At 43.6% G+C, this 15,430-nt stretch overlaps 1 protein-coding gene across 1 annotated transcript in view; it reads right to left on the reverse strand.

The window, feature by feature from the left end:
- Nucleotides 1–10,201: 10,201 nt before the first annotated feature.
- LOC146809259 (trypsin-like) overlaps nt 10,202–15,430 on the reverse strand; it is a 148,740-nt gene continuing 143,511 nt past the window's right edge. The window contains exon 5 of the mRNA XM_085616081.1: nt 10,202–11,580. Within this exon, the coding sequence (XP_085472207.1) occupies nt 11,416–11,580 (165 nt within the window). The 3' untranslated portion in view covers nt 10,202–11,415. The remainder of the gene's footprint in view (nt 11,581–15,430) is intronic.

Consider the following 15,430-nt stretch of genomic DNA (forward strand, 5'->3'; position numbering starts at 1 on the left):
GAGATCCTTTTGGTACTTGCAGTTTCTAAGTTAAAATCCTAACATACAACGGACTCTCAGAAAGCTATTAACTGTCATCTAAGAGCTGGATGCAAACTGCAAGGAAAAAATTGGAGCGTTATGTTTTTTCCCCACAGTCTTTGTTTCATTACCCTACTGTTTCAAAAATAAATTATCTTTTCATTTTCAGCACCTGACAACCTGAAACATTACCGCATTTTGGGGCAATTTTCCAGCAAACAACAAGAGGACCCCAACCTCCTTTGCTGCTCTCACCCGACCCCGGCTACAACCCAGCAAACACCAGTGTTAAAGGTAAGGAAACTGATGCTATATATTTTTTTACATCGTAGTTAGAGCTATGTATGTGGTCCCTCTCAAGGCCCTCAAGCAGTGTCTGCGGAACGAGCCTGGCAACCATTACACTGCTGTGCAACTTCTTCTACTCTTAGAGCTGAGATTTCCATGAGTCTTATAGTCTGAATTCAGCACCTGAGCATAATAGGACAGAATGTATGAAGCTCTGTGGTAATACTGAATAAGCAGCTACCTATGTTATGCCACCTATTAATGTAATAACTGCACTTTCACAATTGCTTTATTAACCTTGCTGCTTTCTCAAATTTGCTTGAAAATGCACGATTTTTCTTCTTTTTTTTCAAAATTTTCTTGGGGGGGGTAATCCACCCAAACCCCCCTTTTGGGGTTCGGGCTCGCTCGCTGCGCTCGCTCGCTACGGTGCTGTATGCTAATTCGTTTGCGCCCCACCACTTTAAAATCTCACCCACCGCCCCTGCCACTAACGAGGTTTGGTTCGGATGATGGGGCAGAGTGACGTTAATGAGATAATTGGAAGGAGATAACAGACTGGGCCAATCTCTCCATCGCAGCCCTGCATCTGCTGCCTCCAGCCAGGGGGCCGATATGTCACAGCACGAGGGCCTATTGTCTTTCAGGGAGGTAGAGCTGACGTCAAGAAACGTGTTCATTCCAGAGCCGGGCACGAGGAGAAAGGTCACCATGGTAGGACATATTCCAACTTTCTGATTAAAACATGATGTTTCACAGGATCATAATGATTTCCAGAAATGTCCTTAAAGGCTGTGTGTCACTGAAGACTCAGGAATGGACTTCGCTATCAAACACTAACCAGCACTCCTCAGGCATTTTGGCTAGGTTTGGACGACATAAATACAACATATATATCAGTGAGTAATAGCGGCAGGGGAGCCAATAAATTAATAGGGAGAGCTGGACCAGAGCTGACCCAACAGTCTGACTTGAACTTAGAGCCCGCGCACGAGCCAAGCCCTGTACATGTTTGATATGTAAAACATACCACAAATATATAATAAAGTCTCTTCTTCAAAATTCTAATAGTTTATTTCTTTAACATGTGGAAGCTTTGAAATTAATGTGTCACATTATAACACTGCACACAGAAGTACTTAATTAAACGTGATAGTTTTAAAATATGAACCATTAGGGAACTAAGAGGCAAGACAATTATCACGTAAGCCCTGTACTTGGCCCAGATTATTAGAGCAACATTATAGTGGGTTTTTGTACAACTGGTATTTTCCACTCACGTATTTGAATAGTCTAATAAATCAAGCTCAATAGGTTTTTGTACAAATGGCATTCTGAATTCACATATTTTGGAATTATTTTCATGCATCAATAATGAAGCAAAAAAAGTTTTGGTGAAATAAAGTATTTGCCTAAGATCACACAATTTAAGTGGGAAATTCTTTGCACAAATCAAGAAGTGAATGGCTAATCTCTTTGTTTTACCTCATGTTAAGGGTTTGTTTTTATCTCTTTGCAGGGGCATAACAAAAGCCCCCACAGACCCCGCGGTGCGGGGCAAGCTTCAGGGGGCCCCCTCAAGCATGAAATGGGAGACTGCTAATAAGGGTCATTCCTCTAAAAATTATGTGGGAGTCAGTAGCAAAAGTAAAATACCGGAAGGATGCTCATCACAGAAAATAATTAGAGTTTTGGGGGGGATGGGTCAGCTACGTACGTGCCAGGCAGGCATATGGAGTGATTCGCCTTTGAGGCACAGTCCGGCTTACTGATGTCACAATGGTGGGCGTGGCCATTGGAAGCGTGGCTTCTTATGCTGGTACTGTGGCATTGGCTGATTTTGCCCAGGGCGGTATAAGTACAGCAAAGCGACAGGCAGGGCAAGGAAGGTCAATGTAGAGGGTGGCAAACGCAGGCACACTTATAGAGCAGTCTCCACATACCTTACGGTTTAATTGCTGTGACAGGACAAGCTGAAGGAGACGTCCAGCAGCGACTTCTGTGCGCACGTGCAGTATGGCCCTTTGGTCAGAGCCGGGCCACTTGAGTGTGCACTCTATTGTTCTGTCGGCACTTTGGTGTCTTGTTATTTATCCTGCTTGAAAGGCCTAGCAAGTGCAAGACTTGAGAGGATGAGATGAGACTTGGGGAGAGGATGTGGCCTTATGGCCAGAGCTGCCGACTTTGGAACTGGGAAACCAAGTTCGAGCCTTGGTGTCGGCTCAGCACCGTGTGATTCTGGGCAAATAACTTAATCTCCCCACGCCTACCAAAAAATGAATGAGTCCTTGTGTAATGTAACAGTGATCGTGTAAAGCGCTCCAATACCTTCAGGTCGAGTTTGCGCTATATAAATCTGCAGAAAAAAAAAAGACTTTGCTGCTGAATGGGGAACTCGAAGACCGTCAAAGATTTGCAGTGCCACACCCCCCTTCATTCCCTTGCTCCCGATGATCGAACAGTGGGAGAGCACCACAAGAATATTAAGTCACTTTTAAGAGCTGCTGAAGCCTGCAGTGCATAACTGGCACTGCGGCAGCTTGGAGTCTAGGAGAGGTGTGAATGTCCATGTGAAGTCAGGTGAGAAATTCCTTTATCACTATGTGAAGTCGCCCTCATTGCCCACAATTTGAAACCCAATAGGAGGCCTAATGTTACCTGCTGTTGCCCACATTTTTTTAAACTTTACAATCATGTACTAAGGTTTGAAATTAGATTTTCAAGAGACAACTACCCATCTCCATGTCCGATGTTAGAACACAGAAATGTAAAGTGATCTCATGACACCTGCAATACCTTATTTATAGCAGCCTGCTCGGCCATTAGCAATCTGCATATCTGGACTTAGTATTTCATTTTTTTGATAACCATAAGCCAACGAGTTCCAGAGTAAAATATGCTTCAAGTTTGGAGGGAGGTGCACAATATAGATTTTTTTAATACAATTTACTGCTGGCTGGCACTTTACATATAATAGGTCTCCTCACAAAACTGCCCCCGTCCATGATTATAGTTCTGACACTTACTAGACCCCGTTCCTACTCTGAGGTGACAGCAAGCTACGCAGATTACCTTGATGCCACCTGCTATGCTGACTAAGATTCGTAGCGGAGTCCCAGCATCAATCTAAATCAGGAGTGACTAAATAATAGAAGATTTGTGACACATGAGTTGGTCACGGCTGAGGTGTGTGTCCATGTGTAGCTGTCTGTAGCTATCTATATATGTAAATGAAAGAGAACTCCTTTCCCACACCATCCTGACTTCTCTTTCTTTTTTCAATGACTCCTTTACGTCCTCAGTGTCTTCTCTCTCAATCGGTCTCCTCCACTACATGTGTAACTTACAGTCACTCCCACATTCCTGTGAAGGCCCACACTGCACACCTGTGGCCATCGGTCACTAAAATATAATAAAAGAGGTACTGCTTAGCAAGGGAGCTCCCAGATGTTGGGAGTCTATATGGGAGCGGAGGGGTTTTTCTGAAATCAGTGGGTGCTACAGGCCAAAAGATGAATGGATTGAGCTTTGCTTGGGCCTTAGTACCACTTGTTTCAACTTGGGCTTCTTGAGGTACATTACACAAGCTATGCCACTGTTTCAGTGCTTGAGTAGCAGTGACACTGATACAGAGCATGTCAGCAGTGCATTTATAGAATGATGTGTGAAGTTGAGCATGGCAGCAGTGCATTTACAGACTAGTTTACAGTGTGTGCATTTGTAGAGTTTTGTGTATTGTGTGACACACAATTATTTAAAGAGCAGTGTGTGATTGCAGTTATCACTTTAAGCTAGGCCCTAGGGCTTGAAATCTTGTATACTCTCTGTGCCCTCATCCAGTTTGATGGTCCTCTCCCCTCCCAATCCATTTTTGCAATCCATGCATTTACCTAACACGCCTAAACACAAACCCTATCGCCATTACCTTCAGAGATGTCACAGGTGTCGAGACACATGCTTTTCATATATTGCGCATGTTCCCTCACCATGGACATGTTCTTTAATACTTGAAAGTGCATCTCCCTGATCCATCTGTCTTCACATTCTTCAACTGATTGATTCACTTGATATGCTCACTTGCCTTGCAACCATCCCCTCTCTACTGATATGTTCCCTGAGAGCTGACATTCTCTCTATGCCTACCTTTCCTCACTTTCTGCAGACATGCTCCTTGATATTCCACCCATGTCACTGGATCTCTTCTGCACTAGAACACACTCATTCTGATTTGACATTATCACTCCCCTTGAACTTGCACTTTTCCTTCCTCTCTTTGAAAGAGTGTGTCTTTTTCATGATGGGTATCTTTCTATGCCCCTGTACCAGAGCCATTGTGCCCCCTGCACTTCAGTCACCTAAAACTTTAGGATGTTTCCGAACATGTCCCTTCAGATCGAGACAGATATTCCTTGTGCCAGAATCCCTCCAAATGTGGGCTCTGAAGTCTCCTCCTTCCTTTCGGAAGCTGCTTCTCTCCATAGACAGATGTGCTATTCTCTGTGCGTATGTCATTGTGCATGTATGTCTCTCTTGTCAGGTTAGAAGTTCATTTGTGCGAAGTGTTTCATTGTTTTTTCTGTTTCTCCTAAATCTTGAAAGACTTCCTAATGAATAGGTGTAACATTTACGAGATGAAGTGTTGGAAATTGAGTTTCTGGTTGGCTAAGGTATGCACCTAAGTCAGGCAGAACCCACCACTCTAGTCAGGATAAGGGAGTTACGCACCCAAGATAACCACTGCTCACCCCCTTGGTAGCTTGGCAAAGCAGTCAGGCCTATCCCAGAGACAATGTGCAAAGTGTCTTTGCGCAATACACACACACATTCCAGTGACACATACTTCACACACTACAAAAGAGACTCCACACAGTAGTATATAAAAATATCACCTATATTGTATATAAACACATTACAACACAATCACATAAATCTCAATCAGTTTGCCAACTAGGCAATTGTCATAAGCATAACAGTTAGAACATTGTAATACACACTTTTAGATTGCTTATTTCATAAAATCACTTCCACTGCACATTATAGGAAGGGCCTGCAAAAAGGACACATGCTCTATGGTCTTCAGGAGGGGTAAGTAAATACCACTTATTACCATCTACAATGACCAGGTGTAGTGAAGGAACAACACCAGGATTACCGCGTTGTTGTTAGCACTATGGTGACAATGATCTTTTAGAACACCTTTCCGGTGCATGGGTGCTGTTTCTGGTAATCAAGCCGCCTGCCTGAACACCAAAGCAAAATGCAGACAAATAAAGAAAATGCCCCCAACGGATTTGAACAGAGGTGGAAGGCGCCGCTACTGTAGCGGTGCAGGGCATGTTGGCTCCGTGCGGCTGGTGCAGCAAGGGCCGGGCTCATGCTCCAGTCACGCTCAGAGCATCCCGCTCAGCCTCGCCCCAGGGGCTCCAATCAGCAGTGCTGGCTGGCTGGGCGACCGCTGATGACGCAGCGTCTTCTTCGGCCTCCAGGGTGTTGCTGGGAAATGCCGGGAACTCCTGTCGGCTGCGCGGTTGCCTGGCAACGCTGAGGACTCCTTTGCGTTGGTTTCCTTGATGAGCGGCCACATTTGCACTTCCAGATCTTCTCTGAACTTGGCCTCTGCAACAGGGGGTGTGGCTCAGCCCAGAACTTTATGAAAGATAAACGCTCACTCGACTTCCAAGGAGCGAAGGGAAACGCAAGAAAAACTACCCAAATGAGTAAAGCACTGAGTGGCTGTCAGTAAAGCAAAAGGGAATTTCCATGCAAAGCTCAAGGAAATTCCCCTTAAAGCACACACAAGACTTTGATGTCCCTAAGTCTTCCAAAACAGGAGGCAAGCACACACAAGCCCTTGGAGATTCTTCACAAGTAGGATACCACAGTAGATCAAAAAGAGTCAGACCTTTTCCTCTGCCACAGACAAACGGCAACTGCAGGCCAACCCACCCTTCACGCAGAAACAATAGCGCTCCTCACACAGCTCTTCTTCTTGGCATGGTCCTCTTGTTTCTTGAAGTGATCTAAATTCTTGGTGTTTAAAGCCCAATACTTATACCCCATTTTCTCATTGGTCTCTTTGTGGCAATGGTCTGTGAGCCCAGTCCAAACCAGTCCTGGTCTCCTTGGTCCAGCTGGACCATAGAAGGTGGAGACACCGCCTATTCAAGTGCTAGTGAAACCCCTCCCAGCACTCTAAATGCAGACAAGGTCTATTCAGCCTGGCTATGAGACACCCAGGCAAGGCAGGGCACACCTCAGACCCCCTTGTGACTGTCTAATGTGAATGCACATCCCCAGCTCCTGTCACTCCAAAAACCAAAAGGTGAATACACAAACAGGCAGGGGCACACAGGATGATTAAACAAGAAGATGCTCATTTTTGAAAAGTGTAACTTTTAATAATACAAAATTAAAAAATAACTTTTACTAAAAGGTGAGTTATTAAATTCTGAGTTCAGAGAGCCTAAACTCCATTTCTCTATCTTGTCCCAATGGCAAGTTACACTTGTAAAATGTTACAAGGCAGCTCCCATGTTAACCTATGGGATAAACAGCCTTTCAACAGTGAAAAACGAAACACACACTATTTTTGATCAGGACATATAAAATACACCAGTACATGTCCTACCTTTCACCTACACTGGACCATGCCTATGGGGGTATCTTGGGCCTACCTGAGCGGTGCCTTACATGTAAGGGAAGGGAAAGTTTGGGCCTGGCAAGACACGTGCCAGGTCAACATGGCAGTTTAAAACTGTGCATGCAGACGCTGTGGTGGCAGGTCTGAGACATATTTACAGGGCTGCTCATGTGGGTGGCACAACCAGTGCTGCAAGCCCACTAATAGCATTTGATGTGCAGACCCTGGCGCTCTCAGTGCACTTTAACATGGATTAACCCGTAAATCAAATATGTAAATCATGGATGACCAATCACAATTTACACAGGGAGCGCTTGCACGTTGACTCTGATCAGCAGTGGCAAAGTGCCCAAAGCATCTAAACCAGCAAAAACAAAATCACGTACACAGTCACAAATGAAGGGGGAAGAGGCTAAAAGTCAGGGGAAACCAAACGAAACCAAGCCTAACATAAAGCAACCAGCAAATGTAGAGATAGGATTGTGCATGGAGACTGGAGCTGTGAAGACCATTCCGAGCTGATTGGAAGCATTGCACTCACCAATGAATTATTAGTGAGTAAGGGGGTCTTGTATAGAAGAGGGGGGCCCATACTGTTCAGTGGGCTCTGTGCTGAGCAATGCGCCCTGTTAATTGCTGAGTGGAGAGCTCTGAACCTACATGTAGTATGTACTGAGCAGATAGGACTTCAATTAGCGCGAGGACGCTCCTGCTGGAGCAGCTGTTTTGCGCTTTATAAATCCCCTTCATTCATTCATCTTAGCAGAGTAGTCCTATACCGAGTATCTTGGGATGTGAGCTTTATCCTAACTAGAGCTCTGCACTCTGATAAGTATGTATGGAGATTTGTATTCAGAAGGGTGTCCTATGAGTAAGAGCTCTGTACTGAGCCATGAAGGGACAGGATTTTGCAAACCAGGCTATTCAGTATTATGCCCTTGGTATCTTGCGACTTCCTTCTAATTAATTGTTTTGAACCTTGTGTTGTAAAATGCACCAATCAAACTCCTGTTCCACTCGGTAAGGCCAACCCCGAACCATCCTCTTTCACTTTGGTGTGCTTGGTGTACTCACTTGCTCCTTCAACTTGGATCTCAGCTTTTTGCCTCACCTCTTTTAGGATCCACCAGCTGCCACTGGTGCATGGGCAGCAGGCCCCTGATCTGAGAGCTCCTGACTGAGCCTGGAGCGTGGGGGGGGCCCCCTCAATTTTTTTTGCAGGGGGGCCCCGTCAAGTTTTGTTACGCCACTGATCAGAAACCTTGTAAGTTCCAGTTTAATATTGTAACAAAGAACATTATTTAAATCATCTCTTCGAGACAGGGTAATACAGTTCATCATAAACCTTTTTTTGTTTTAGTTTTATGTGTAACAAAGAACATGTTTTAGTTGAGACTACCTTTAACTCTGAGAGCTGTTTTTTTTCTTTCCTTGCAGTTTGCATATTTCAGGCCTGGTTTAGATTCAGTTGTGTTGAAAACCAGGAAGAGCAAAGCCTGGACAGAGTTGTTACATATTAAACTAAAACCAGAAAAGGTTTCTAATGAGCTGTCAAGTCCTCTCTCTAAGGGCCATATGTAGGTAGGGACCCATTTACCACTTCATAAATACCGAATTTTACCGATTCGGTATTTATGAAGTGGTAAATGATATGTAGCTAATGAGTCGGTATTATTTACCGATTCGGTAAAAGTCGGTAATTACCGAATCGGTATTTACCGATTCGGTAATGAGGCATACCTTCCCATTGATGGGAAGGTATGCCTCATTACCGAATCGGTAAATACCGATTCGGTAATTAGGGGAACACATGCAAGGGTGGCAGGGTGTCACATTGACACCCTGTTGCACCCCTGAGACGGCCATGTGTGCACATGTGGCACACATACATGCCCTAAGGGCATGTATGTCTGCCACATTGCACACGTCTAAGCGCTTTAAAACGCTTAAACACATCCATTCATTATTTACCACCAACTAATAGTTGGTGGTAAATACCGACTCCAAAACACACACACACACTCCCCCTACATCTCATTTTTGTAATCGGAATTTACCGAATCGGTAAAATTACCGAATCGGTAATTTTACCGATTCGGTAAATTACCGAATACAAAAATGATCCCCCTACATACCAAAAGCCAAAATACCGGTCGGTAACGGTATAATTACCGAAAATCGGCCGTTACCGACCGGTATTTGGCTTCCTACATGAGGCCCTAAGTGTTGATTTATGGCCCAGACCAAAGGCCCCTTATCTTCCCAAAAGGACAGAGGTTTCACAGAGGCCTGTGTGAACAAAAAAGCACTTACCTAAATAAAAAGAAATGTTGTACAGCCTTGCATTCACAGGAACCATAGAGCAACTGTATTTCCTTTATCTGTACTCAACCAGCATATGTAATGAGACGGCTGCTTTTTCAGTGACTAGACCCATAGAATGCTGATTGTTTTGCTAACCAAGCAGTGTGGAGGGGTGTTTCACAACACTGAAAGTGTGTTGTATCACTGAGGGATGAGAAATGAGAAGTAGGGATGATAGACGATGGATGAGAAGTAGGGATGTGAAGTAAGGATGATGGATGAGAAGTAGGGATGATGAATGATAGATTAGAAAATTAGAAGTAGGGATGAAAAGTAGGGATGATGGATGAACAGTATGGATGATGGATGAAAAGTAGAGATTAGATGTAGGGATGATGGATGAGAAGTATGGATTATAGATGAGAAGTAGGGATGAGAAGTGGGAATGATGGATAAGAAGTAGGCATGAAAAGTAGGGATGATGGATGAGAAGTAGAGATGAGGAGTAAGGAATGGGTATGTCCTAAAATAGATGGTTTACGCACAATTGCAACAATGTGGACATAATAATTCACCTAACCTGAGGCACCAATGTGTAAATCAATTGTGGATACTCTCAAAAGATCACATCTACATTCATCTAATAGCGAGAAACTGATTCACATAAATGGATTAAGTAGCTACTCTTTAGACATATTCCAAAACTCCAAGAAATAATATTTTAAATAAGTAAAAACAATATTTAATAATCACTTGTTTAAGGTAGGGCCTGGCAAAATTGCAATTATGAGGTGTAAACTTGTGCAAATTCTTGCATTTCTCATTACGCTTGTTATGCTAAAGGACCGAGATAATACAATTTCACTGCGTCGCATAATTGAGATTACGTTTGGGCAGAAATACTTATTGGAGAGCACCGAAACAACACAAACAGACAAGGCGGTTGACTGTTGTTGGTATCATTTGTGATTTATTGGTATTTATTAGTGTGAAATGAGAACGTGAATCCCCCCATAAATATGCAAAAATGCAGTTCATGCTGAAAGAAAATAGTGCAAAGTGCTAGATCAGCATTATGGATACTTTTCTGGAATTTCCCTCAATTTTCACATGAGAAAATATGCAAATGTTGTGCAGGCCTAGTTTTAGGCCTGTTTTTAAGAATGTGCTAAAGCATATAATCAGAAACATCCACAAATCAAACAATCTACTAGAATTCAAGTTGATTGGCAGGGGATGGCGGGTTTTGCACATGTGGTTGTCTCATTCTCACTGTGGCCCAAGGAGGTTACTGTATATTACATACATGTTTAAAGGGTAAACTTCAGCTTAACAGGAGGTAATACACATTCTGCCTTGATGTAACCAATGTAGGCTTGTATATTAGACATTCTGTAGAGTTAATTTTCTTAAAATACAAAAACATAATTAGGTTGAGCAAACCTTTACAGGACTAAAGCCTCAAATGTAACAGGGCTACAGAGAGGCAAATATTCTGTTATCACAATAAAGAGCAGATTCATGGCCACACTCCTACAGTTTCCTAAGCAGTATACAGTGAAAGTTGTAGGATATCTTATGCTTGGTAAAGGTGTTTAAAAACAGAATTTAAGAAACATCATTTGTCTTATTTATGAATCACGTAATCCCTTAAATTATCACAAAGAGTTCATGGTGTTCTCCAACTTACATTGCATATTCTGAAGAGTTGTATTTTTTAGAGGCTTCTAAAAATCCAATACAATTGGCTACTGAATCAAAAGTTAGGGGCTCATTATGATGTTGGTGGGACCAACACCGACAGCACGTCGGTGTCGGACCCACCAACACCTGAAGCAGCAGTCAGACCATTGCATTACAAGGTGGTCAAATCGACCGCATGGGTGAGGGACCAACCGCTGCGGTTTCAACAGGCTCAAAGAGCCCATCGGCCCTGCAGTCGGAATGCAATGAGGGCGGTGCCTGCTCAGCCAGTCCCTTTACTACAACGATGCTGGTCAGACACTCGTCCAGCCGGCATTGTAATCAGGGCCTTCATTTCAAACGTATAAAAGCAATTTTAGATACCAATTCGAATGCATAGACCCAGGCATATGATATGGCAGTTCTTTTTATTGATATGTTAGGCACAGTATTTGTATGTGATGCCAGGAAGGAGACTGCTATTCTGGACAGATTCCAGTTGCTATGATGCCAGCGATCCATTCCTTGTATTTGCAGACGTTGGTGTAGACACCAGGCTTGCCTGGTTCAGCACAAGGTATGTGTCCCCAAGAAACTATGCCAGCCAGCTCCTCATTACAGACCAGAGGCCCACCGGAGTCACCCTGCGAGTGAGACAAAAAACACAATGCCATTTCACAGAATGCTTTGCATGTATGCAGCTGCTGACAAACAAATCAACATGCGACAAACTTCTTGCTATGTCACATGCTGCATTTAGTGTAACTAAAGAAATACACTAGATTCAACCATCCCAATTCGGAATATTTTGTTTTTGATCTGATGCCCACCTACTAATTCAATCGGGGTGGCAAGGGTGATGTCCATCCGTAGGCTTGCAAAACACCAGTACTGATGACAAGCTCTAAGTGCCACTCTCAGGGTATCAGCACCTGCCGTAGAATTAACTTCTATTGAAGTGGTAAAAATAGGTATAGTGCTGCATTGCAAAATGCACGCTCCTATGTATGCCTGCTGCATTGCAGTCTAAGGAAGTAACAGGGGAACCCTACTCACGACGGAACCAGGGTAATATAAGAAAACAATGGTTCCTGTGGATAAATAGAACTAATATTTGAAATACTTGTGCACATTCGCAATAAAAGGACCATCTAATGTCAGAGGGCAAGAAAAACTTTATACACAGTTTGCTCGGTATAACATATTTCATGAAAAAATAAATAAATAAATAAACAATAGGTACACTTCTTTCAGTCAAAAGTAGTACTGTTTGTGCATTGTGTCCCCAAGTGAAGAAATGGGACCAATAAGTGAATATACAAAGTGAATTATTATGTACACGGTCATTGCACCCGGAGCCTACTTGGGAGGCCTCACTGCAGCTGACACACGCTGCTGACTAAGAAATTGATTTATCCAGACAAGAACAACAATTAGTTCTATTTATCCACAGGAACCATTGTTTTCTTATGTTGCATTGCAGTGGCTGCTTTTTTTTTTTTTTTTTTTTTGCATCTTTTATATAGCGCAAACTCGACCCAAAGGTATTGGAGCGCTGTACATGAGCACCATATTTACATTATATATTCAGGCACGGGGAGATTTGGGAGCATATCAGCAACAACCGGCGATAATTATCGCTCAGCACTCTTAGCGTGAGGATAATTATCGCCGGGTAACGTGGATTTTTATCGCTGAGATTGCGTGCTATTAGCGACGCTTATCTCCTCAGCGATAAAAATCCTCACACAAACTGCCTAACGTGAGATTATCGCTGGAAACCCAGAGACAATCCCACGCAATGTGGCGTTAGCTTGCTGATAGGGACTCACAAACTTAGCCATGATATCCACCTTCCATAGGATATCATGGCTAAGTCAGTCCTGAAGCAGGCATAAGGAAAGTAGCGATAACAGGGGTTATCGCTACTTTTCCCGACGCTATGCTTCATAGCGTAGGGCTTGATGATAGGAGAAATGTCGCTTAGCGACATTTCTCCTGTCATGTTAGGTCAGGAACGCCCACTTTGCATCTCATTAGAGATGCAAAGCTGGGCGTTAGAAATCCTGACGCTAAAGCAAGGTTTCACGCTTTAGCGTGGCCTTGCTAATTTGGCGATAAAATTATCGCCGCTTTTCGGCCTAAAAACGGCCGCAAAAGCGGCGATAATTTTTTATTGCCAGCTTGTTAATATGCTCCTAAGTGTTTTGCCCAGAATCACAGGATGTGGACGCGACCTGGGCAACGGGCTGTACAGGGGTGAGACATGACATGCGTAGCATGCATATTCAGTTGTATCGAGTGGGACATGGCATCTGTATATCAGTGCATGAGAGTGCAAGGGTGTTCTAACTAAGTTGTGCACGGTCCTTAGCAATGAAGAACTGCTGTGTATTTGAGACCGACCACGAGAATGCCATCTTTCATCACACTTTTCTTAAAGTAATAATTTGCCCATGTGTTAACTTTCACCTTAAAGTCAGCTCCTCTTACCACACCACTCATCTGTTTAATAGCATGATCACACATACCAGCAATATCACCATATATACATTGCTGAGCCTATTACTAATATATTATGGGCCCATTACGATGTTGGTTGGACAAGCGTCCAACCAGCATCATGTTGGAAACAGGACCACCTTACAAGGAGATGGCGGTCCCGCTTCCCAAATTAGGATGCAACCACCTTCCCGGTGGTCAGAAAATGTATCTTTCCTATTACGGCTTATACTGCGGGCTGCATCACAGGCTGCAATAGGAAAGATACACTTATTAAACATCCATGCATGGATGTTAGGGGGGGACCACAGGCCATAGAAAGGCTGTCGGAAATGTGCATTGTGATCTCCAAGGTGGAGCCGGAGCAGGCACCGACTCCATTTGGGGGATTATGAACCACCTTTCGCCCCGATTCCTCCCGCAGGTATAGGTCGGACCACCCATATCATAATATGGCAGTCGGACTGATGCCTCAAAGGTCAGGTGGAATGCCAACGATAAGCTGTCAGATGGCCTTCTGCCTGACATCGTAATGGGCCCAAAATGTCTCCTCCACCCTGCCCCCTTGTTTGAAGGTATCACAGGTACGTTATTAACCATTTATGGTACTGTGCAAAGTGGTGACCCTTCTGCTCACCATTTTCATGGCAATTCATGAGGTACAAACGACTCAAATAATACAACTTCCACTAGATGTTGGAAGTCGTGGCTACATGTACATTGGCAGAACTTTCTCAGGTCTGTTGACTGTGCTGGTTATTCTCTATTTTAAAAGTACTGTGGTTGTGTTTCAAAGTCATCCTTGTGCCATGGGCAGCCCCATTTGTTTTTGCAGACTGATACTGGTGGTAACTGACTCTGACTGTCCCTTGGCTCTGCCTAATCAGGCCCAGGGCCAGTGCTATGCTGAAAACACAATTAGAATACAGTGAAACACCTACATGCACTAGGGTACACTGTGGGTTAGGATACCCCTATGATTGGCATTACCTCCCCTAGAAGGCCCTAGTACTTAATAGGGCAGGGGGATTAAAACTGCCTTTAAGTCCCTAGTAAATAGAAGGGCATGGCAGTTTAGAGTCCAGCAGCCCTTTCTGCACTTGTATGTGTGCACTGTTGACGCCTGAGGACAGTTTAAAGCAGCCCTGTGTTTCAGGACTGCTTTTAACATGTTATTTGTGCCCAAACTCGAATTTGGTGTTTGTAGCATTTAAAAGCTGATAAAGTACAATATTCTGGCAGATTAGGTTCCCCCAGAGTCTCCCCTAGGTGTCCCAAGGGTGGGAGTCAGGTACATAATGGAGGACCTTTACAAAAGAGGTTTATATGCGTTGGGGATTGTGAAATTGCACATTTCCCTTCCCTCATTATAGTAAAGTCCTTCCCAGAATCAACTTTTGTGCTAAGTCACTGTGGAGTGAGGATCTACAATATTTTTACATATTCACAACCTCTTAAGTCTCCACTAGGTGTTGCAGGGTGGGGGCTCTGTAGATATAGGCAGGGTCCTTATAAAAGATGTGTTATAAACTCCTGGTGGTGGAAAAATTGCGCGGTTAATTTTTCCCATTGTAGATCCCCTGCCACATAGGTTAACATGGTAATCAGTTATTATTTAATAACTAATGCTAGGCTTTGCAAACAAATATCATTAAAGGACTTAGGAAAATGGTATTGATGAATCCAACAGTAAGCTGTTGTTGAATTTATCCTGAGTTTGTCTGCAAGCCAAAATTCAGCCTTCCAGTGATCTGTCCTGATTGGTCAGAGTTAAGTGGATTAGCCAGGCTTATTTATTTATTTATTTAGTTATAGAGAGCCAGAATCGACTGCCGAAGGGGTATCTCTGCGCTTGGACGGGCGGCATATGGTGAACAGTCTGTTACAAATTAAAAACAGAAGAGGGAAGTCTTGAGCTGCTTCCTAAAATGGAGATGGTCCGTGCACTGTCTTCCAATACCGGGGCCCAGATAAGAAAGGGACTTGCCACCC

Source organism: Triturus cristatus, chromosome 7 (assembly GCF_964204655.1).
Source record: "Triturus cristatus chromosome 7, aTriCri1.1, whole genome shotgun sequence".
In the NCBI taxonomy this organism is placed as follows: domain Eukaryota; kingdom Metazoa; phylum Chordata; class Amphibia; order Caudata; family Salamandridae; genus Triturus; species Triturus cristatus.